A 23,507-nucleotide genomic window follows, 5' to 3' on the forward strand; every position below is an offset into this window, starting at 1 on the left:
TATTTTACATCTTTATTGTTGAACTATCCCAGCAGGGTTTTAATACATCGGAGTCTCTGGTGGTTTTTATAAGCTGTACTGGCTTCTGGGAGACTCAGTCAGTCAGGAAACCCTAACATCTCTGGCATTTAATGCTTTGGCGGTGGGTTGTAACAAATGATATTATTAACAGTTGGAGGGACAGAAGATGAAAAGTGTAGGGTTACTCCAAATTGACAAATGTCACTTGGCATCTACTACATGCAGGCATTTTGTAAGGTGCTAGGTCATGGTGCCATTGGCAAGTTTGAGCAGGCAGATGGGAGTAGATAGGAAAGCTATGCATCACATGGATCCTCACATGCTTCTTGTGCTCAGAAGTGAATGCCTTCTTTTTACTCGTCTGCCCAGTGTGGGCATCTTTTAGTAATTCATGCAAAGGCATTGTACATGCTAACACTGACTTTACTCACTGCCCTGTCCCTCACCAAAATTAATTACAGATTAAAAGATGTTAGAGGTACCTGAATATGAAGTTGTGGGCTAGAAAAATACTGCTGTGTTATATTGTGCTTTGGCTCTACATTGCCTCCACCATTTTATTTTCCCGGAAATTGATTTACATCATTGTTTGTTTTGCCTCCTCAGATGAACAGTAGAAACCTCTATAGGTATGCACATGATGAGTATAACCGAAATTGATCAGTACACTCATTCTTCCTAGGAACAGTACAGTTCGGATGCTCTAAAAATACATTCTTTGATTCATTAAAATAAATTTCTTAAGAATGTAACAAACATGAACATAATTATCTCTAGAAGAAATTTTCCTATATGTCCTAAGAAGAAGCAAACAAAAAGGAACTGAGGGACTGAGCCAAAAAAAGCTAAGGAAAGAGGAGGTGAGTTGAGTTGGAGTTTTTAAAAAAGCAATAGAAAACAGAAGTTAGAAAGAAGGAAGGAAGATATTTATGTCATAACACTGTATCATTAATATTAATTTAAAAAGAAAAATAACTTTCTTTCACCACTATATGTGCCAACATCATGTGAGATAGTGTCATATACTGAGGGCAATGACAGTACAAGTTAAATAAAGAATTGGCTGAATTCATGACTGTGAACTTAGCACTTTGATATCCAAGTAAGAGCTAGAAAATTGGGCTCTCAGAAGTCCCCAAGTTGGAGAATCTGGATTATAAAATAAGGCTCTAGGAATTCTCTACTACCACATGTGAGAGGGCTAAGATGCCAAAGGTGAGAATATTCTCAGAGATATGGAGCATTCTATCTGAAACCAGGCCATGGATCATTTCAAGAAGAGCACGAATCCAAGGGTACATTTTAACTCCGTGTGCACCATATGCACCAAATGGTGTCACTCTGTTCCTTGACCTTTACGGCTCTTCTGATCCTAAAGGCATAATGTAAGGAGTGAAGATAGTACCTTTTATCCACACCAGTGAAAGAAGAGACACTCAAGTTATACTGACAACTTACTGAGAAAGAAATTCGCAGGAATCAGCACACTATTATAATAAGGTTCACCATTTTTCACAAGATGATGTGTGAAAGGAATTGATAAAATCATAGCGCCAGCAGAGGCTCTTTCAGTGATTGAGCCTAATAGGCAGCAGGCCGGTGGAGACAGGCAGAGGTGGATCTCCAAGTTCCTTGGGACTTTGGCTGACTGCCCCTGGGCCTGGTGCTGTTAAAACCCAGCCTCGCCGGCTGATGTGGCTCAGTGGTTGAGCATTGACCCATGAACCAGGAGGTCACTGGTTCAGTTCCCAATCAGGGCACAAGCTCAGGTTGCAGACTCAATTCCCAGTGGGGAGCACACAGGAAGCAACCAATCGATGTTTCTCTCTCATTGATATTTCTATCTCTCTATCCCTCTCCCTTCCTCTCTCTAAAGTGAATAAAAACCTATAAGCATATTTTTTTAAAAAAAACAGCCTTGGTGCACAGCTTGATCCTTCCTGCACACACCCAGGCCCAGCAGAGGCAGCCACAAACTGTGCATCGATTTGTAGCTTCAAACAGGTTGCTTAGGGCTAGTCACAGGCAGCGTCTGACATTGGCCTTCAGCAGAGTTTCTCCCAAAAGGCCCAAATATCAATGATGACATCAGAGCAGGATTCATTTATCCCCACAAGTGGCACATCCAAAGGGAGATCTCGGCAGGTGCCAGACTCTGCTGAGTCAAATTCTGCTCTGTGTGGTCAGCACCTGCACAGCAGTGCCTTCACTGTGGTTAGGGTTGGTCCTCACAGTTAACCAGCCTGAGTGTTGACTCCAGGCACTAATGGGCCAATAGCAATTAGACTCAGTTACAACAGAAAGGCCTACATAAGCCATACAAGGGACATTCCTGGAACTCCCAGCGCAGGTGACCAAGGAAACTGCACCACTAGTCCCACAGGACACCTACTACATAAGGCCACCCTACCAAGACTGGGAGTCATAGCAGACCTACCTAATACAATAATACCTTGATATAATGGGCTAATTTGGGCTAGGGGGTGTCCATTAAAGCTGAAAGTCTATTACATAATAAAGTAGGTTTTCCAAATGTGTATGGTAAAAAATTGGCAAATTAGTTAGTTTACCTGTTTTTACTTACGTAGACACATTTGTGTCATTAAAATTAAGTATGTATGAAAAGTTTAATTCCACAGAAAAGTTTTCTATATGTATTACGGTAATTTTAAATTTATGTTGAATAGTCTAGTAAATGCATGCATTTCACCAGTCAGCATTTCAAAAATAAGCAAATGCACACAGGTAGGGCGTGGCTTAGCATACATCGGAACATCTGCCAGCACAAAATAAAACTGCTGCAGAAAGTCAAAACACACCACAACAGAACCAATTACTACCTGTGATGCAGTGTGACCACGTGCTAATTATTTACTGAACATTGTTTACAAGCAGTGACTCTTGGATTTAAATATGTATACTAGCCCTGGCCAGTTTGCTCAGTGGTCAGAGCCTCTGCTCACAAACCAAAGGGTCATGGGTTTGATTCCCAGTCAAGGGCACATACCTCAATTGCAGATTCAATCCTGGGATAGACCAGGAAGCAACCAATCAATGTGTCTCTTTCACATCAATGTTTCTCTCTCTTTCTCCTCTCTCTCTCTTCCTATCTTCCCTCTCTTCCACTCTCTAAAAATCAAAGGAAAAAATATCCTCACTCTTCAGGTGAGGATTAAAAATATAAATAAGTAAATATGTAGACTAGTCCTGGTTGGTGTTGCTCAGTTGTTACAACATTGGCCCATGCACTGAAGGGTCACAGGTTAAATTCCCAGTCAAGGGCATATACTTGGGTTGCAGGTTTGATACCCAGCCTCAATTGGGGCATGTGTGGGAGGCAACCAATTGATGTGTCTCTCTCGCATCAATGTTTCTCTCTCTCTCTCTCTAAAACATCAATCAAAAAAATATCTTCAGCCAAAAACCGGTTTGGCTCAGTGGATAGAGCATCGGCCTGTGGACTCAAGGGTCCCGGGTTCGATTCCGGTCAAGGGCATGTACCTTGGTTGCGGGCACATCCCCTGTGGGGGGTGTGCAGGAGGCAGCTGATCGATGATGCTCTCTCATCGATGTTTCTAGCTCTCTATCCTTCTCCCTTCGATGTTTCTAGCTCTCTATCCCTCTCCCTTCCTCTCTGTAAAAAATCAATAAAATATATTTTAAAAATATATATATCTTCAGGTGAAGATTAACAAAAATAAATAAATAAATAGACTGTAGTTATAGATATGTAATATTTACTTATGTCAGCAAAATTACTACAGTATTTTTTCCAACATATGGCCTATTAGCTAAAATTTGTTTTAAATAACAGTGAATTAATAACAAAAAATAACCCTATTAACTTAATTATAAGCAATCTTGGTTAAAAGCATTTTTAAATTAATAGGATGTTAATTTTCACATAAGACATACAGACCAGAAATCTTGTTTATTAAATCTACAGTCTGTTAAATCAATGTCCACAAAATCAACTGTACACAGAAATGAACACAAAGAGGCTGCCAAAATAGGGAGACAAAAAACATGCCCCAAATGAAAGAACAGGATGACTCTCCAGTAAAAGAGCTAAATGAAATAGGGACAAGCAATTTACCAGATATAGGTTTCAAAAGAATGGTTATAAGGATGCTCATGGAACTTACTAAGAACTACAAAGAACTTAGTGAGAACTATAGCAGCATGAAAATGACTTAGATGCCATAAAAAAGAACCAGTCAGAAATGAAGAATACAATATCTAAAATGAAGAATACACTAGAAGAAATAATAAGTTGGATGAAGCAGAGTACCAAATCAGTGATTTGAAAGATACGTTAGCATATCACACCCAATCCAAGCAGCAAAAAGAAAAAAAGTATTTTAAAAAATTAGGATAGTTTAAGAAAACTTTGGACAACATGAAGCATACCAACATCCATATCATAGGGGTACCAGAAGGAGAAGAAACAAGCAGGGGACTGAGAACGTATTTGAAGAAATAATGACTGAAAATTTCCCTGAACTGGTGAACGAAAATGACACACAATTTCAGGAAGTGCAGAGTCCCAAATAAGATGAACCTAAAGAGGCCCACACCAAGACACATCATAATTAAAATGGCAAAGGTTAAAGACAAAGAGAGAATCCTAAAAGCAGCAAGAGAAAAGACAGATAGTTGCCTACAAGGGAGCTCCCATAAGACTATCAGCTGATTTCTCAACAGAAACATTTCAGGCCAGCAGTGATTGGCATGAAACATTTAAAGTGATGAAAAGCAAGGACTTATAACCAAGACTACATTACCCAGCAAGGCTATCATTTAAAATTGAAGGAGAAATCAAGAGCTTCCCAGACAATAAAAAGCTAAAGGAGTTGTTCATTACCACCAAACCAATATTACAAGAAATGTTAAAGGGTCTTCTTTATGAAGATGAAGGAGGAGGAGAAAGAGGAGAAGGAGGAGAAGCAGGAGGAGGAGGAGGAGGAGGAGGAGGAGGAGGAGGAGGAAGAGGAGGAGGAGGAGGAGGAGGAGGAAGAGGAGGAGGAGGAGGAGAAAAAGGAACATAGTTAAAAGAATCAAATGGCAATAAATACATGCCTATCAATAATCACTTTAAATGTAAATGGTTAATGCTCCAATCAAAAGACATAGGATAGATGAGTAGATAAGAAAATGAGACCCATATATATGCTGTCTACAAGAGACCCACTTCAGAAGGAAAGATACACACAGAGTAAAAGTAAAGGGATAGAAAAAGATATTTCATGCAAAATGAAATTTTTTAAAAAGCTGACAAAATAGACTTTAAAACAAAGGCTATACTGAAGGACAAAGAAGGACACTACATAATGATAAAGGGAGCAATCCAACAAGAGGATGTAATCATTGTAAACATTTATGCATAAAACATAGGACCAACTAAATATGTAAATCAAATCCTGCCCTGGCTGGTGTGGCTCAGTTGGTTGAGCATTGTCCCATGCACCAAAAGGTTGTCAATTTGATCCCCAGTCAGGGCACATGCCTGGGTTGCAGGCTTGATGCCCAGTAGGGGGCATGTAGGAGGCTGCTAATTGATGTTTCTCTCTCACATCTGTTTCTCTCTCTCTCCCTCTCCCTTCCTCTCTCTCTAAAATCAATAAAATCATTTTTTAAAATATGTAAAACAAATCTTAATGGATATAAAGGGAGAGATAGTAGGGGATTTTAACACCCCATTGACATCAATGCATAGATCTTCCAGACAGAAAATCAATGAGACAGCAGCCTGAAATGACACACTAGATCAGATATACTTAATTGATATCTTCAGAGCATTTCACTCCAAAGAAGCAGAATATAATTCTTTACAAGTGAGCACAGAGCATTTTCTAGGATGTATCATATGCTGGACACAAAACAAGTCTCAATAAATTTAAGAAGATTGAAATCATATCAAGCATTTTCTCTGACCATGATGGTATGAAACTAAAAATCAACCACAAGAGGGGAAAAAACACACCTGAAAAACACGCAAAGACATGGAGGTTAAATAGCATGTTACCAAACAATGAATGGATTAACAATGAGATCAAGAAAGAAAAGTGAGTGTTTATTTACATTTTCACTAATAGTATCTAAGGGTTCTAGTTGCTCAATATTATTACTCTCTCAATTTCTTCTTTTTATTTGGGGGTGTTTATCATATTTACAGTTAATGTTGTTACTGATATGGATAGATTTAAGTATATCACTTTGCTAATTGTTTTTTATTTGTCCCATCTCTTATTGGTTCCCTTTTTCTGTCTTCTTTTAGATTTTTTCTTTTTAATACAACACTAGAGGCCCATTGCACAAAATTCATGCATGGGTAGGGTCTCTAGGCCTGTCCAGCAATTACGGCTGATCTGTGGGGCAACCGGTGGGGTGATCGGGGCCCCCGCTCGCACCCACCTTGGCTGGCCTGGAGCTGCCCGCTCCCTGGCCCCGCCCCCCGCTGCTGCCAGTCAGGGCCTGCGTGCTGGGGGCAGCTCCTGCATTGAGCGTCTGCCCCCTGGTGTTCAGTGTGCATCATAGTGACTGGTCATTCCACCGTTCAGTCAATTTGAATATTAGGGTTTTATATAGATAGACTACTGGCCCGGTGCACGAAATTTGTGCACGGGGAGGAGGGGGTGTCCCTCAGCCTGTCCTGCACCCTCTCCAAACTGGGACCCCTTGGGGGATGTCCGACTGCCAGTTTACAAGTGGGATTGGGCCTAAACCGGCAGTCGGACATCCCTCTCGCAATCCGGGACCACTGGCTCCTAACCGCTCACCTCCCTGCCTGCCTAATCACCCCTAACCACCCTGCCTGCTGGCCTGCTCGCCCCCAACTGTCCCCCCACTGCCAGCCTGCTCACCCCCAACTGCGCTCCCCTCCTGGCCTGATTGCCCTTAACCGCCTCTGCCTCAGCCCCGCCACCATGGCTTTGTCCAGAAGGATGTCCGGAAGGTCTCCTGGTCTAATTAGCATATTACCCTTTTATTAGTATAGATTGTTCTCCCTTTCCTTGTTTATTAGCTCAAACTGCTTTGTCATTTTATTTTCTTTACCAATTATGGTGTGAAACTTTAACTTATCACAGTCTTCATTCTAATGCTGTTATGTAATACAACTTCACTTGTAGCATACAGCCATAGAACACTTTCATTTCTCCCCTCCCAGCCTCTGCTTCATGTTGCCATCCATTTTCTTTTATATATGTAATAAACCCCATGAGTCTTTGTTGTTATTTTTGCTTTAAACAGATGATTGTTTAAACACATTTAAGTAATAAGAAAAAAACTTAAATATTTACCCAAATAGTTACCATTTCCAGTGGTCTTCAGCATGTTGTGTAGGTCCATATTTCCATCTGGCACTATTTTCTTTCTTCCTTGGGAACATTTAACATTTCTTGCAGTCTGCATCTGCTGGTGCTAAGTTCTTTCACCTTTGGTATGTCAGGAAAAAAAAAATTTTAATGTTTTGGTGGGGTTATTTTTAATATATTTTCATTGATTTCTGAGAGGAAGGAAGAGAGAAAGAGAGAGATAAAAACATCAATGATGAGAGAGAATCATTGATTGGCTGCCTCCTGCACACCCCACACTGGGGATTGAGCCACAACCCAGTCATGTGCCCTGACCGAGAATTGAATGGTCACTTCCTGGTTCATAAGTTGACACACAACCACTGAGCCATGCTGGCCGGGCTATTTTTTTGTTTTGGAAATATATTTTTACTAGGTATGAATTCTATGAGACAGTTTTTGTGTCTGTGTATTTAAAAGATGCTGCTCATTAGTATTTCATGCATTTTTTTCAGCAAGAAATATTTCGCCAGTGGTACACCTACACAATGGAATACTATGCTGCAGTAAAAAAGAAAGAATTTTTACTTACCATTTGCAACAGCATGGATGGAATTGGAGAGCATTATGCTAAGCGAAATAAGCCAGTCAGAGAAAGATAAATATCACATGATCTCACACATTTATGGAATATAATGAACAACATAAAGCAATGAACAAAAACAGATCCAGAGACAGAGAAGCATCTATCAGACTGTCAAACCTCAGAGGGAAGGTAGGGGAGGGGAGGGGTAAGGGGAGAGATCAACCAAAGATCTTGTATGCATGCATATAAGCCTAACCAATGGACACAAACACCAGGGGGGTGAGGGCATGAGTCGGGGGAGGGTGGGGGGCAATAGGGGGATAAGGACACATATGTAATACCTTAATCAATAAAGAAAAAAATTATTTAAAAATTAAATAAATAATAGAAGCAAAATAGAAAAAGAAATATTCCACCATCCTTATCTTTCTTCCTCTGCATGCATGTATCTTCTTTCTCTAGCTAGTTTAAAATTTCTTTCTCACTTGCTTTGAGCAACTTGATCACGATGTGCCTTGCTGTAGTTTTCCTTTTGCCTGAGTTTTATTGAGTTTCTTAGATCTATGGAGTTATAGTTTTCATCAGATTTGAAAATATTTCCACCCTTTTTTCATTGCACATTGTTTCTGTTCCTCAAAAGCCTTCCTCTCATTCAAAGTCACTAATTGCACATCTCAGACACTTCAAATTATCCACAACTTACTGATGCTGTGTTTAATTTGGACACTTTTTACTTTCTTTTAAATTTTGTATAGTATGTCTTCTGGTCTATTAATCTCTTCTTCTGCAATGCCTGCTCTGCAATACAATTAATTTGATTCAGTTTATTTTTTATCTCAAACATTACAGTTTTCATCCCTAGACATTTGATTATTTTTTAAGGTAACTTCCATGTTTCTATGGAACATAATTCTATCTCTAGCTCTTAGAATAGATGGAATATAACTGTTTTAATGTCCTAGTGTACTCACTCTATCATTGTGACATTTCTAGGCTGGTTATGACTGATTGGGTTGTTTTTTTATTTTTTAGTTATGGGACACATTTTTCTGCTTTTTACATTCCTGATAATTTTTAATTGGACACATTGTGAATTTTTCCTTGTTGAGTGCTCAAAATTCTTGTCTTTATAAATATTATTTAGCTTTGTTCTGGCATGCAGTTTCTTAGAAACAGTTTGAGCCTTTTAGGTCTTGCTTTTAAGCTGTGTTGGCAGTGAAGTGTTTAATTTAGAGCTAATACTGTCTACTATGGAGGCAAAACCCTTTTGTGTTTTCTACTTGATAAGCTATTAAATATGAAGTTTTCTAGTCTGTGAGTTGGAGACAGACAATATTTTATTTGTGTGAGCTATGTAGTTACTCTTTTCTCTATTTCTTTTAAATGGTTCTTTTGTGACCGTTTGGTAGTTCATTCTCTCTCTTTCCCTCCCTCCCTCCCTCTCTCTCTCACACACACAAAGAAACACACACACACACACACACACACACACACACACACACACACACACACTGATCCGTAGGAAACTGAAGACTCAAGGGACCCCTCAGCAGACTCTAGAGCTCCCTTCCTGTTTCTTCCTCATATCTAGTAAGTACTCTTCCTTCAAGTTCTAGCTGCTCCCTAGATACTCAGCTTTGTTTTCCAGTCTAACACTGGGTCCCTTCTCCTGCACTGCAGCCTTAACACTCTCCCCAGACATTAACCTGGATCACTGCAGGACTCACGTAATTTGTTCCCTTCTCTCAGGGATCACTGTCCTTTGTTGTCTATTGTCCATTGACTTAAACACCATTGTCTCATATATTTGTCTGGTTTGGTCCTTTGCTTTCATCTGTATTATTTATTACTTCATCTTATTTGGAAGTGGAAATCTGAATACAATCGCTTTATAGGAAAATCAATGGTTTAAAATTTGTTAACGAATCTCTGGTAAACCAATTTCAGTCCCCTTGAGGAAGATGTTCATGACTCACAATGGCCTTTCAGGGTCACTCTCTCTCTGGAGCCTGATATTTTGAGTGAGGAAACTGAAATAGAGAGACTAAGTAATTGCCTAAGATTACAAGAAGGAAATGACAGGCACTAGAATCAAATCTAGGTGAGTCTTTTGCCAAAGCCCACATTCTTTTTTTTTTTTTAATAAATCTTTATTGTTCAGATTATTACAGGTGTTCCTCTTTCCCCCCCCCATAGTTCCCCTCCACCTGGTTCCCCACCCCACCCCATGCCCTTACCCCCTGCCACTGTCTTTATCCATAGGTGTAAGACCTTTGTCCAATCTCTTCCCACATCCTTCAGATCCCCTTCCCCCTGAGAATTGTCAGTCCACTCCCTTTCTATGTCCCTGATTCCATTATATTCACCAGTCCCTTCTGTTCTTCAGACATTTTATTCACTTGATTTTTAGATTCACTCGTTGGTAGGTATGTATTTGATGTCTTTTTGTTGTTCATACTTTTTATCTTTACCTTTTTCTTCTTCTTCCTCTTCTTAAAGAATACCCTTCAGCATTTCATGTAATCCTGGTTTGGTGGTGATGAACTCCTTTAGCTTTTTCTTGTCAGTGAAGTTCTTTATCTGACCTTCAATTCTGAATGATAGCTTTGCTGGGTAGAGTAGTCTTGGTTGTAGGTTCTTGCTGTTCATCACTTTGAATATTTCTTGCCACTCCCTTCTGGCCTGCATAGTTTCTGTTGAGAAATCAGCTGACAATCATATGGGTACTCCCTTGCAGGTAACTAACTGTTTTTCTCTTGCTGCTTTCAAGATTCTCTCTTTGTCTTTTGCCCTTGACATTTTGATTATGATGTGTCTTGGTGTGGTCCTCTTTGGATTTCTCTTGTTTGGGGTTCTGTGCGCTTCCTGAACTTGTAAGTCTATTTCTTTCACCAGATGGGGAAAGTTTTCTGTCATTATTTCTTCTAATAGGTTATCAATATTTTGCTCTCTCTCTTCTTCTGGCACCCCAAAAATTCGGATGTTGGTATGCTTAAAGTTGTCCCAGAGGCTCTTTACATTATCTTCATATTTTTGGATCCTTTTTTCTTTTTGGTTGGGTGTTTTTTGTTTCCTCGTATTTTTTGTTTTCTCTGGTTGGGTGTTTTCTGTTTCCTCATATTTCAGATTTTTGGTTTGATTCTTGGGGTACGTTGATCTACAGTTGGGTTTCTGTATATTCTTTATTTCAGACAGTGTATGCTTAATTTCTGACTGGTCCTTTTCCATTTTTTTGACATTCTCATTGAGGTCCTTGAAGTTCTCATCAAGTTTCTCCACAGTTTTTATAAGATTCTTGAGTAACCTTATAAATGTGGTTTTGAATTCTATATCATCCCGTAGTTTACTTTCCTCCATTTCTTTCATTGGTGACATGTTTCTGTGCCTCCGCATTTTGGCTGCTTCCCTGTGTTGATGGAGTAGCTTTGTGTGGTAGGTGACCTATAGGGCCAGTAGCTCAGCCTCCCCAATCACCTGAGGTGGACGGTCTTGGTGCACCCCTTTATGAGCTGAGTGCAAAGTCTTGGTTTAGTTAAGCCTTGATTGCTGTTGGTACACTGGGAGAAATTGTCCTCCAGGCCAATTGGCTGTGGGGATCCGCTGTGTTTATAACTGCTGCGCTGGAGACACGCTTCTGGTGCAGGACTTGTTTCAGTGGGGCTTTGGTGCTCTCTGAGTCCGCCTCCTGAATGTGTCACTTATGGATGTGAGGAGTTGAAATCTGTGTCTCACACTGACCACTAGGTACACTGGTTTCTGGATCTCCAATGGGGTGCAGGTCAGCTACTGTCTGAGTCCACCCTGCCGGGGCTACAGGAGAATTCCAGTCCTCTCCTCCCTGCTTGGGATTTGGAGATTTTGGAGCTGTCTGAACTGGTTTCTAGGTTAAGCGGCGATCCATTCATATGCAAAAGCTGCTGCAAAGCCCACATTCTTTACTCCGTTATGCTTCTTACACCTGCGAGTGAGTTATGGAGGCCATATTTGATATCAGAGACTAAGTGACTGTAGTCCAATAAAAATACCAATATTGTGAAATCCAAAGGTCAAGTGGCAAGGAGAGTCTCAATTTAGAATAGACTTGACTTCTGCAAACTAACTTCTCTCCTTCCTCCCTACTTCCAATTCTCTCCTTTTTACCCCTCCTACCATGTACTTTTACTGGATTTATCAGGTTCATCATCTGACAGTTGATTGAGATTAAAATCCTCTAATCAGTCAGAAAGTTGGTAAAGTGGTACTGCTAGTCAAAGCCCCATTTCAAAAAATATATAAAAATGAAAGAAAATAAATGAAACTGACCACTGAAACACTGGTGACAAGGTAGCTCAAACATTACTTTTCATCTGCTGCTTGGACCTCGCTTTCAGCTTCTCACCTTCCTCCCTGAACAGCATGAGCTTCAGCACCCAACTTCAGCACTCCAACTTCTCCACAAACTTCGGAATGCAGGGCTCTGTGCAATAAATAGCCCAGCCACCCGGCCATCCAGCCAGCAGCACAGCCAGCATCTATGCAGGTGCTGAGGTTTTGGGCTCCTGGTTTTCTGTGTCTTACTCTACCAGTGGGCAGGGCAACTGGGGGTCCCAGGGCCTGGCTACGGGGATGGCACGGTTCTGGTGGGCATAAGGAGCATCCAGAATAAGAAGGAGACTGTGCAATGCCTGAATGACTGCCTGGCCTCCTACCTGGAGAAAGTCAGGAGCCTTGAGGCTGATAATCAGAGACTGGAGAGCAAAATCCAGGAACACCTGGAGAAGAGACCCCAGGTCAAAGACGGGGGCATTATTATTTCAAAACCATCAAGGCCCTGAGGGCTCAGATCTTTGCAAGTTCTGTGGACAATGCCCATATTGCTCTACAGATTGACAATGCCCGTCTTGCTGCTGAAGACTTCAGAGTCAAGTATGAGACAGATCCGGCCATGCACCAGTGTTTGGAGAGTGACGTCAATAGGCTCTGAAAGGTCATTGATGACCCCAATGTCACTTGACTGCAGCTGGAGACAGGGATTGAGACTCTCAATAAGGAGCTGCTCTTCTTGAAGAAGAAATTGTCTACAAAACCAGCTTGCCAACTCTGGATTGACTGTGAAAATAAATGCACCCAAATCTCAGGACCTCAGCAAGATCATGGTGGACATTGTGGCTCAGAAGAGACTCTGTTTCTAGAGCATTAATAACTAACTGTCTCTAAATGTCTTAAGAGATCATTACATATTTTATAAAAACTTACTTATTTTAGTTTAAGGTACTAGGAAAACAAAATATATGGCTCATAACACTTTACATGAAGAAAGTGTGGGTTGGGAAATCAAACCAATAAGAAGCTAATCTGAGTCCCAGCAGGGAAATCCCTGGTCTAGAAATTGGTGCAGGAGTCAGCAACCTCTCCCAGGTGTGGCAAAAGGAAACATGCTGTGATTTGTTCAGTGACATGGTGGCCAAAGCTATGGAGAGTCATGCACAAGCATGTGCATGGCCACAGGAAAAACCCACCCAGCCAATGCACCAATTTTTAAGTTAATCTCTTCTCACTCCTTCCCGTTACATCCCAAGTCTCCAGGTTTGTGGATAGCTGAGAGCCTGAGGCCTGCTCAGCGTTCCTCTAGGTTGTCCCCTATCTCTGGAGCAACCAGGCTCTCGGTGAGACAATATTTACCACATGTATCATAGTGTCTGGAACACGAGAAGATATTCAATAAACATGGTTAGCACCTGTGAGGCAAATGTTGACTGGTTATTTTGTCCCTTCACCTTGACTTGCTTGGAAAGATCTCAACAAGGACTTGGCATGTCTCTTCAGAAAGCTCCCAGTCCCTGAATTGAAGGGTGTAATAACAGAAGGGAGACCACATACTGACTTGCAGTCATGCTACTGGATAAAAACTGGCCAGAGAGGATAGCTAACTCAAACACAAAGAATTTCTAAGCCACAGGAATCTCCTAAGATTTCGTGTGTGAAACCAGTTTTCTAGATGGCAATTCTGTGGGAAAGAAGGGAAGAATGTAGTTGGTAAGTTCATTAGTTATTCTTAACCCCAAATCTCATTGGGGCTATGACTCTATAAATAATCCTATTATGTGGAAGTAGTGTATCATTTTGTAAAAACAAAAATGAAACACAACAGAAATAGAAATCAAAGAGCTGATTTGCATTTTCTTTTGCCCTGCCAAAGAAAGGCAAGAGAGAGGGAAAGAGGGTTCTTTCAAAATGTAACCTTCCCTGATTCTTTTGAAACATGGTTTTCTAAACGTTCAAATTTATGAATAACTATTGGAGGGTCACCTATCAAGTAAAGTAAACTATGCGAATTTTTTTCTATTGCTCCATAACAAAACATCCCCAAATTTACCAGCTTCAAACAATATACATTATTTCACAATTTTTGTGGGTCAAGGATTTGGGAGTGTTTTGCTGGGTCTCTCATGAGGTTGCATTCAAGCTCTTGGTGGGGGCTGCTGTCTCTGATGCCCGCCTGGCTCTTGTGGAGCCACTTCTGAGCTGACCTTGTGGTTGCTTCCCCAGAGCAAGTGATGAGAGAGAGAGAGAGAGAGAGAGAGAGAGAGAGAGAGAGAGAGAGAGAGAGAGAGAACAGGAGGGCAACCAGACTGCAAGTGACAGACCTGTTATCACCTTATTTTGGGAGTGACACACCGTCGCTTCTGCTGAGTGGCATTGGTCACAGTGATCAGTGTGGGAGGAAACTGCCCAAGCATGCAAATACCAGGAAGTGAAAATTTTGGGGACCAACCTGACGGCTGGTTGCTACACTATTCCAACTGTTCTACACACATTTGATCTGCAGCCTCGTGGTTCCTCTGTCTAGGACACTGTGATGACAAATAAAAATTTGAGGTGTGATGAACTAGTTGGTATCCATGGTACAGAGTGCCCTCAGTGGGTACGCTCACCACCACACACATACTTTTATCCTATTAGAAGTCCAAGGCATGCATCTTCTAATCATTAGAATCTAATGATAAATGTATTGTGCTAGGTTTGTATATGAAGCAAACTTATAATTAAGCATGTAGTTTAGAATGTATTTAGGAAATAGAAGGATGTGAACAAATGTGGATACACTGAGTATTATTCAGTAAGAACCAGTTCCAGGTCCGTGTGTGTTACTAACTAGAACTACAATGTCAGGCAAATCACCTAACCTCTTTGAGCTTATTATCTATATATATAAAAAGCCAGCGACCAGAACGCTATAACAACCAGAATGACCAGTCGCTATGACACCCACTGTGGCCAGTGAACCGGCCCAATGGGGGCAGTGGGGCCAGCCGGTCAACCTCCTGCAGCCCCTCCGCCCAGCTGGCCCCACCCCTGATCAGACCGTCCCACCCCAATTGGCCAGCAGCCCCTGCCCCCGACCAGCCCTGCCCCTGATCACTCCCCCTACCCCAATCAGGGGCAGGGCCCACCAGCCAATCACCCACGGCCTCTCCCCTCAGGCGGGCCAACTAACCAACCTCCTGCAGCCCCTCCCCCCACCCAGCCCCACCCCAGATCAGCCACCCCACCCCAATCAGGGTCAGGGCCGGCCAGCCAACCACCTGCGGCCCCTCCCCCAGCCGGCCCCACTCCCGATGGGCTCCCACCACCACGATCAGCCCACGGCCCCTTCCGCCAGCCAGCTCCGCCCCCAATCAGCCCCCCCCATTCCAATCAGGGTCGGGGCCCGCCAGCCAATCACCCACGGCCTCTCCCCTCAGCCAGCCAGTCCCTGATCAGGCCCCATTTGGGGCGGGCCTGCTGGCCAACCTCTTGCCGTCTTCTCCTCCCAACAGGCCTGGCCCCAATCCACCCCAGCCAGACCCCACCCATGCAAAAATTCATGCACTGGGCCTCTAGTATCAACTATAAAATGAGTGTGTTGTATTAGGTGGTTTCTAATAATACTGCTACTTCTAAAAAATGGTTATTTAATGATATGCTAATTATGGAAAATTCCCAATAAGATGCATTTCAGAGTATAATTTTCTAGACAATAGCATTTCTAAAGTAAGAGAAATGCATCACAAATGGGCCTGTAATCTAACTGAATCAGATCAAGATTATTGACTGCCTTCGCTTATGACAAACTGCCATATGCTGGGCACCTGGGATATTCAGGGCTGGCATTAGAGGATGGTGTGTAAGCACTACAGAGGTTCCTCCTCTAGGGGCCAGAGAGGTGTGTCCCCAAAGTACAGTTTTCATAGGTCACATATGCAGCATGTGGTCATGTCTATCCCCACAGGTCTAGGCATACACATTTTTTCATTTACATGCCATATAATTGACTTACGTTAAGTGTACAATTCAATGACTTTTAGCAAGTTACAGAGTTATGGGATCATAACCACAATCTAATTTTCATCATTCCCAAAAGGCCTTATATCCATTTGTAATCAATTGCTTTTCCAACTCCAATCCCCAGACAACCACTAAGTCTACTGTCTCTATAAATTGCCTTTTCTGGAATTTTCATACAAATGGAATCATACAGTATGTAGTCTTTTGCATCTAGTCCCTTCCTATAGCAAGAGGTGTTCAAGGTGCATCCATGTTGTAGTATGTATCATCAGCTTGTTATTTTAATTTCAGAATAATATTCATTCATATGGGCATTTTGTTTATCTCTTCACCAATATATGGACATTTGGCCTACTTTGGGGCTGTTAGAAACATTTCTGTCAAATCTTTGTGGACATATGTTTTCATTTATCTCCGATATATACCCAAGTAATGGAATTTCTGGGTCACATGGGTTAAATTCTATAATTAAGTTTTTAAAAAACTGCCAAACTATTCTCCAGAGTGGCTACACCATTTCACATTGCCATTTCTTATTATATCAACAGGTATTGATGGGCAGTGAGGAAAGTGTAAACTGGGGAGTCTCTTCTTGTCAGGGTGACCCCAGCTCCAGAAGACCTTATGCCTAACTGACAATGAAGTTTTGGGTCAGTGACCACTGAAACAATTGTTTTCTGGACTAAATTCTTCCTGATTGTACTAAGAAGTAATCCCTATTGCCTACCTGGTTTGGCTCAGTGGATAGAGCGTCAGCCCACAGACTGAAAGGTCCCTGGTTTGATTCCAGTCAAGGGCATGTACCTTGATTGCAAGTTCCCCGACCCAGGTAGGGGTACATGCAGGAGGCAACCAATTGATGTGTCTCTCTCACATCAGTGTTTCTCTCTGTCTCTCCCTCTCCCTTACACTCTCTCTAAAAATCAATAGAAAAATATCCTCAGATGAGGATTAACAAAACAAAAAAAGAAGAAGCAATCCCTACTCAGTTGTGTGGGTGCTATTGTATGTTCTTTTTCACTATCAAGACAGCCCAAAGCAAAGTTCTAAAAAAATGTACCTCCCATCCCAAGTAGTTCATTTTATTGCATAAATGCCAATTTCTTTGTAGCTAGTTATTTAGACCTCAGAAAGAGACAATTTATTCCAGAAAATGGTCAAAGATATCTTTATATTAATCTAATATTTTGCTTGTAAAAAAGTATCCTGCTGGTGAGGAAAGTTCTCTGTATTTTACTTAGGAAAAAGTCTGCATCATTTTCCTCTGTAGTTAGTTTAAAGGATCTTTAAGACATGGATGGACCTAAAGAGTAATATGCTAAGTAAGTCAAACTGAGAAAGACAAATACCATATGATTTCATTTATATGTGGAACTAAAAAAGAAGATAAATCAACAAACAAAACAGAAACAAACTCACAGATACAGAGAACATTTTGATGGTTCCCAGATGGGAGGGGGTCAGGGGATGGGTGAAAAAAGTGAAGGGATTAAAAAGTACAAATTGACAATTATAAAAAGAGTCATAGTAATGTAAAGTACAGCACAGGAAATCTATAATAATAAAAGCGTAATATGCTAATTACACCAGACAGCCAAACGACCTTCTGGACATCCTTCCAGACAACCTTCTGGATGAAGCCAATAGTCAATAATAATGTAATAATAAAGAGGTAATATGCAAATTGACCCTCACTTTGTCATGCAATCACAAGATGGTTGTGCCCACAGTGGAGGAGGGGTTCCCATAATGAGCCATATCGAGCAATCAGCAGGGATCTGAGACTGTGCTCCCCACCCAGCAGGGCTTGATGGGGGTCCTGAGGCTGTGCCCCCTGCCCAGCACCAGTCCAGGGGACCTAAGGCTGTGCCCCCCGCCTGGCAGGGATTGACAGGGGTGGGGCCGGCTGGGTCTGGATCTCGCCCAGTAGGGGTGGGACCAGCCAGGTCTGGGTCTTGCGCAATTTTGAGGTGCACACGGGTGGGCAGGGACTTGACTCTGGGTCCCTCGGAGTGCCCCTACTCTGATAGGAGGAAGATTTTCATATACATTTTACTAATTTTCTTTCATCTCTGACACTTCTATTATAGAGAAAGGGCAAATAGCAATATTAAAGTATTTCCTCTAATTAATTCCCTTTTAATGTGCACGAATTTCGAGCACTGGGCCACTAGTATTATAATAACTATGTATGGTGTCAGATGGGTACTAGAATTATCAAGGTGATCACTTCATAAGTTATATAAATGCCTAATCACTATGTTATACACCTGAAACTAATATAATATTGTATGTCAACTGTGATTGAAAAATAAAAAAATTATTTTTTAAAAAAATTCTTAGCTTGTGGGCCATGGAAAAATAAGTCACAGTGGATTTGTTTGGCCCATGGGCTGTAATTTAGTGACAAATAAATAAATAAAGGGTCTCTAAGTATGGCCCTGTACAAATGTCAATATAAAAAAATGTACATAATGTGCACTCTTATTTTAGAAGCCATATTTTTTACTAAGTATAGTGGTTACTCAGTAAAAATTTACTGAATGAATCTGCCCTAAGAATAAATTTCTACTTTAGGGGACTAAAATTATACAAAATAATGACTTAGTGTTGTAATAAAATGTCAATTTTATTAAAACTTCACATGGTTAAGTAAAGTTGTTTTTCTTAAAGCCCATTTTATTGTATTTCTTCATCAGAGTCGGTTGGCTCAGTGAGACTGTCACCGATAAAGACATGTACAAAGTTAGCACCGCACACCTATAAATGCAGATAGCCATGACGACCTTTCCCATATGTACAACCCTTTTACACATACACACATATATTTACAGCTAATAAATAACACGTAAAGCCAGAGCATTGTTAATATATAATATATAGTGAAGTCCACAGAAGCCAGAGTTCCCAGGGCCATGCACCGATTTGATTCAGATGTTCTTAAGTTTATGCACTCAAATCCAGAAAATTAATGAATTACAATAAAGGGGGATGCCAACCACGAATCACGCAACATTTATTTTTAGAGAGAATTCACGCCAAACCGGCTGATACCAATCACAACATTCGTCCTACTCTGTACAACCATATTTCTCAGATGAAGGGCAGAGTTATGGAACTCCGGAACCATTTCTAAGCCAACAAACCCCAATACATCTTGTGATCATTCACCTTCCGAGCCGCACTGCATAAGTAACGTACACGGTGCTTCATATGTGAGTATGCATGTGTTCAAGTGCCCGCACGTGTTCACAGTTTAGATTCCCAGCAATAGCCTCTGAGATATTTGACTTCATTTTATATTAATAGATAGAAAAGCATTCTGAACGCAGGAGATCTATTTTATAAATAATTGCTCACTCACTCCTGACTAGTTGTTAAAAACAATTCTCATGACATTTCATGTGGCCGTGGCCATTGAGGATTCTTTTCATCACGCCCGATGGTTTTAAGCACTGTTTGTGAATATGTCCCGGTGACTTTTCCATCTCTCTACTTAGTAAACGTGGTCCTGGTCTAAAATGTGTAGACGTTTGAGTGATGCAGAATTTTGACGTGGGACACATTTTCTTCTCAAAGCCAGGGAAGAAAGAGTCCTACTCAAAGTATGGCTGAAGAAGGGCCGAGATAAGCCTAAAGCCGAATAGAAACCATTGGATATTAAACAACTTCACATCGGTGAATATAGTTTGGAAACCTGATGCTAAAATTATGGGATCATTTTCCTTCTCCGTAGTGAAAATGATGTGTCAGCTAAGTGCGACAGGCTCATTTTAACACCTACTCAGGGAACACTGTTAAAATATAACTTGGAGACAAAGCTAGAAAAGGAGGGGAGAGATTAAGCAATAAACTGTAAAGCCTTTTAAGACTTAATTGTTCTAAATTTTATATCTCCTTTAATTTGTAACAGTTATGATGCAACCAACCACAGGAAGTGTTAAAGGTTCAGTCAACTCCATTCTCCACTCCTCCCTCCAGTCGCTGGTTCCTGGTTAACTCCTGGGCTGCAACCAATGGCAAGAGGGCAGCCATTCCCAAAAAAGGCAGGTGTTTGACGAGTAAGGAAATAAGTCGCACTCAGGCCATAAAAAATTATTTTCTACTCAGGCTTGGAGTAAACTTTGAGAATGTATGGATCCCGAAAATGCAGAGTTCCAACTAAAATATGAGGTTCTAATCAATTGTAGGCTATGGCTAATATCACTACATAAAGAAGTTTATTATTTTACCACAAGCCCCAAAAAATTCTTATTCCTTTCTCAAAGGACAAAATGCAGTGCTTTTCCTATCTGCTGGGGGTTTTTTGTTTTGTTTTTTAATGTGTCAAGGTGTGCTATTTGGCCACTGTACTCCTCAAATTAAATTAGCCACTTTTTATTATTTGAGACTGTCTCTTAAGATAACTAACAAGGATAGCTGGGATTAATACTCAGGAAATTTCACTTTTAACCACCCAAAGCTCTGGGCATCTCTTGTAAAAGTTACTTCATTCTTCACAGAATTCATGTGCTGTTCTTCCTTCTGCAGATTCTGAGAAAAAGAAAAGAGAGAGAGAGAGAAGGGTGATTTATTACCTGTTTAGTGTTTTACAACCCTCTCCCCTCCCCCACCACCTTCAGGATGAAAAAGATTTCAACTGAAAGGTCAAAACGAAAGTGAGAATAAACCAGGGAAGACGTGGAAAATGGGTCAGAGCAAGGTTGCATTTCCTAGAGCGGAAAGGCACTGTATCACCTACTCAGCCATGTTCCAATAAAGACTCTCATTCTCAGAACACTGAACCCAGTGGTTTCGAAATTTAGGAAGATGTCTTACTTCTAAACTTGCCAAACGAAATGCCTGGTTTGTGTGGGTGGTTTTTTGTGTGTGTTTTTTTCTTGTGATATGAGACTTCTAAAGAGTTATATCGGAAAAAGAAACTTGGTTGATTGATTAACTTAGTCACAGAAGGAAAATGCAAAAGGTTGCTAGTTTGGTTCATAATGACCTCCTAGATAAGTTCAGATGCATTTAAAAAATGCTGCCTAAGTATTTGTTGTCTCAGCAATCCTATAATCAGATGAGGACTGTATCATTAGACTTTCTCAGGTAAATTCTTATTACTTATAAATAATATGACTAGAAATACCTTATAAACAGATGGAACGATTTCCTAATTTGTGGTTTATTTGTTTTTACTTTGACATATAGATTTAAAGTTGTGAATATTTTGGGGAGAATGTGTGTGTACATGTATGTTTGTGTATGTTTGTATGTGACATAAATTCATGTCTAAAACTTCACATATGAGTCCCTTTCTAAGAGTTAAAGCAAATGTGAACTTGCCTCAAATTTGTGATGAGGAAAAACAAAGCAATGAACCTGTTATTAGAACAGTCTCTATGCCACTAACTATTTATCTTGAGTGTCTTACAGTAATGTTTGTAATCCAGATGGCTTCACCTTGCCACTGGATTCCATTTTTGTAAAATAATCTAAAATACATACGTACTATATATGCATAGAGAAAGTCTGAAAATACAACAGGCATATCTCAGAGACATTGCGGGTTTAGTTCCAGGCCACTGCAATAAAGTGAGTGTCACATTAAAGTGAGTCACGTGAATATTTTGGTTTCCCAGTGCATAGAAAATTTAACAAGCATGTCAAACTCGTGGCTGGAGGGCCACAGGGTCCACCAGCCACGAGTTTGACATGCTTGCTCAGTCTATTAAGTGTGCAATAGCATTATGTCTAAAATCAATGCACATACCTTATTTAAAAATGCTTTATTGCTAAAAATGCTAACCATCATCTGAGCCTGTTGATAAATAGAATCGGTAGACTTGCTTGGTGCAGGGTTGCCACAAACCTTCAATTTATTAAAAACGCATTATCTGGGAAGCACAATAAAGCGAGATCTGCCTGTATATTAAAATGTTAATTGGGGGTTGTCCCTGGGTGATAGAGTCACAGTGATGTTCATTTTGCCTCTTTTTCCTAATCTGCCCATAATCTATAATTATCCATGGATACATTACATTAAAAATAGAAATTAAAAATAATACAGATATTCCATGTAGGTCTTTAATATGTTTTTTTCTGATTAGGCAATTCTTATTCTGTACTTTTGTCTACAAATGTAACTGGGAGAAGACAAACCCAAAAGCAATTGCTTTTTCTCTTTCCAGATAACATTGTGGCCAGCCTTTCCCATTGCTCCTTGTGTCACTGGCTTGTAGGGCACGATCTAAGCTTTCTCCTCTTTCTCCCTGCCTGCCTCTCGCATTAGCACTTGGCGCCTGACAGGGGAATGCGTGGAGGAATGGAGGTGGCACAGTGCAGGAATGCAGGAAGGGATGGGGAAGGTCACATGCTTAGTCTCCACTTAGTACTGACGCTCTGGAAAGATTCAGCTGACAGCTGCCACGTGGATTAGCCTTCAAGGTCAGGTAGGAAAGAGCCAGGGAGCTGCTCTGAGGTGGAAAGGAGACCAGCCTCCTACACTCTCACCCCGTTAACTCCCCATCTTTAGAGTTTTGAGGTGGATGCTCGGTGGCTGCCCCTTTGGCTCTCTGTCCGAGTCGGCTGGCACTGAGAGCATCGTTGAAGGACCATGTGGCTGCAGCTGATGTTTCGCTCTCCTGGGAGGAGCTGCATCCACAGCCACATGACTACTCACTTGTGCTGTATGCTCCGCACACGGGGTCATAAAGGTAGCAGGGACGCAGCACAGGGAAAACACTGAACCCAGTGTTTTCGAAAAAAAGTGAAGATTTTGTGGCTGTTCAAGAAATGAAATAAAATCTAAAAAGTGTGCCAGGAATGAAGGTCAGAGCTGGCAGAAAGAACAGAGAAAGAAAAGCCCAGTCAGTGTGGCTCAGTGGTTGAGCATTGACCTATGAACCAGGAGGTCACGGTTCGACTCCTAGGACATATACCAGGTTGCAGGCTCAATCCCCAGTGTGGAGCATGCAGGAGGCAGCCAGCCGATCAATGTTTCTCTCTCATCATTGATGTTTCTATTTCTCTCTCCCTACCTCTCTGAAATTAATTTTAAAAAAAAAAATTTTAGAGAAAAATGGCGACGGAATAGAGTCGGGTTTGGAGTCTGTTCCTGGGGCGGAGAGTCGGAGCAGCAGAGGCTCGCAGAGGGAGTGTATGTGGGCAAGCCAAGGGACAGCTAAACTCCAGGAGAAGGCGGGGGAGTGCTGGGCAGTGTTCCTCTGACCGCGCAGCACCCACAGGGGCTGGGTCCCCTCCTGGAGCTGCGGGCTCGCCGGGCGCCTCGCCATCTTGCAAGGAAAGAAGGATTT

The 23,507-nt window shown here is 41.3% G+C and overlaps 1 protein-coding gene and 1 pseudogene across 1 annotated transcript in view; one reads left to right on the forward strand and one right to left on the reverse strand.

Annotated features, from left to right (window-relative positions):
- The first annotated feature begins 12,297 nt into the window (after positions 1–12,297).
- LOC103299569 (keratin, type I cytoskeletal 18-like) lies at positions 12,298–13,073 on the forward strand (annotated as a pseudogene).
- Positions 13,074–19,069: 5,996 nt separating this feature from the next.
- LPL (lipoprotein lipase) overlaps positions 19,070–23,507 on the reverse strand; it is a 31,072-nt gene continuing 26,634 nt past the window's right edge. Inside the window, exon 10 of the mRNA XM_054717234.1 lies at positions 19,070–20,742. Coding sequence (XP_054573209.1) covers position 20,742 — 1 coding nt within the window. The 3' untranslated portion in view covers positions 19,070–20,741. The remainder of the gene's footprint in view (positions 20,743–23,507) is intronic.

The sequence above is a fragment of the Eptesicus fuscus genome, chromosome 6 (genome assembly GCF_027574615.1).
Source record: "Eptesicus fuscus isolate TK198812 chromosome 6, DD_ASM_mEF_20220401, whole genome shotgun sequence".
Lineage (NCBI taxonomy): Eukaryota > Metazoa > Chordata > Mammalia > Chiroptera > Vespertilionidae > Eptesicus > Eptesicus fuscus.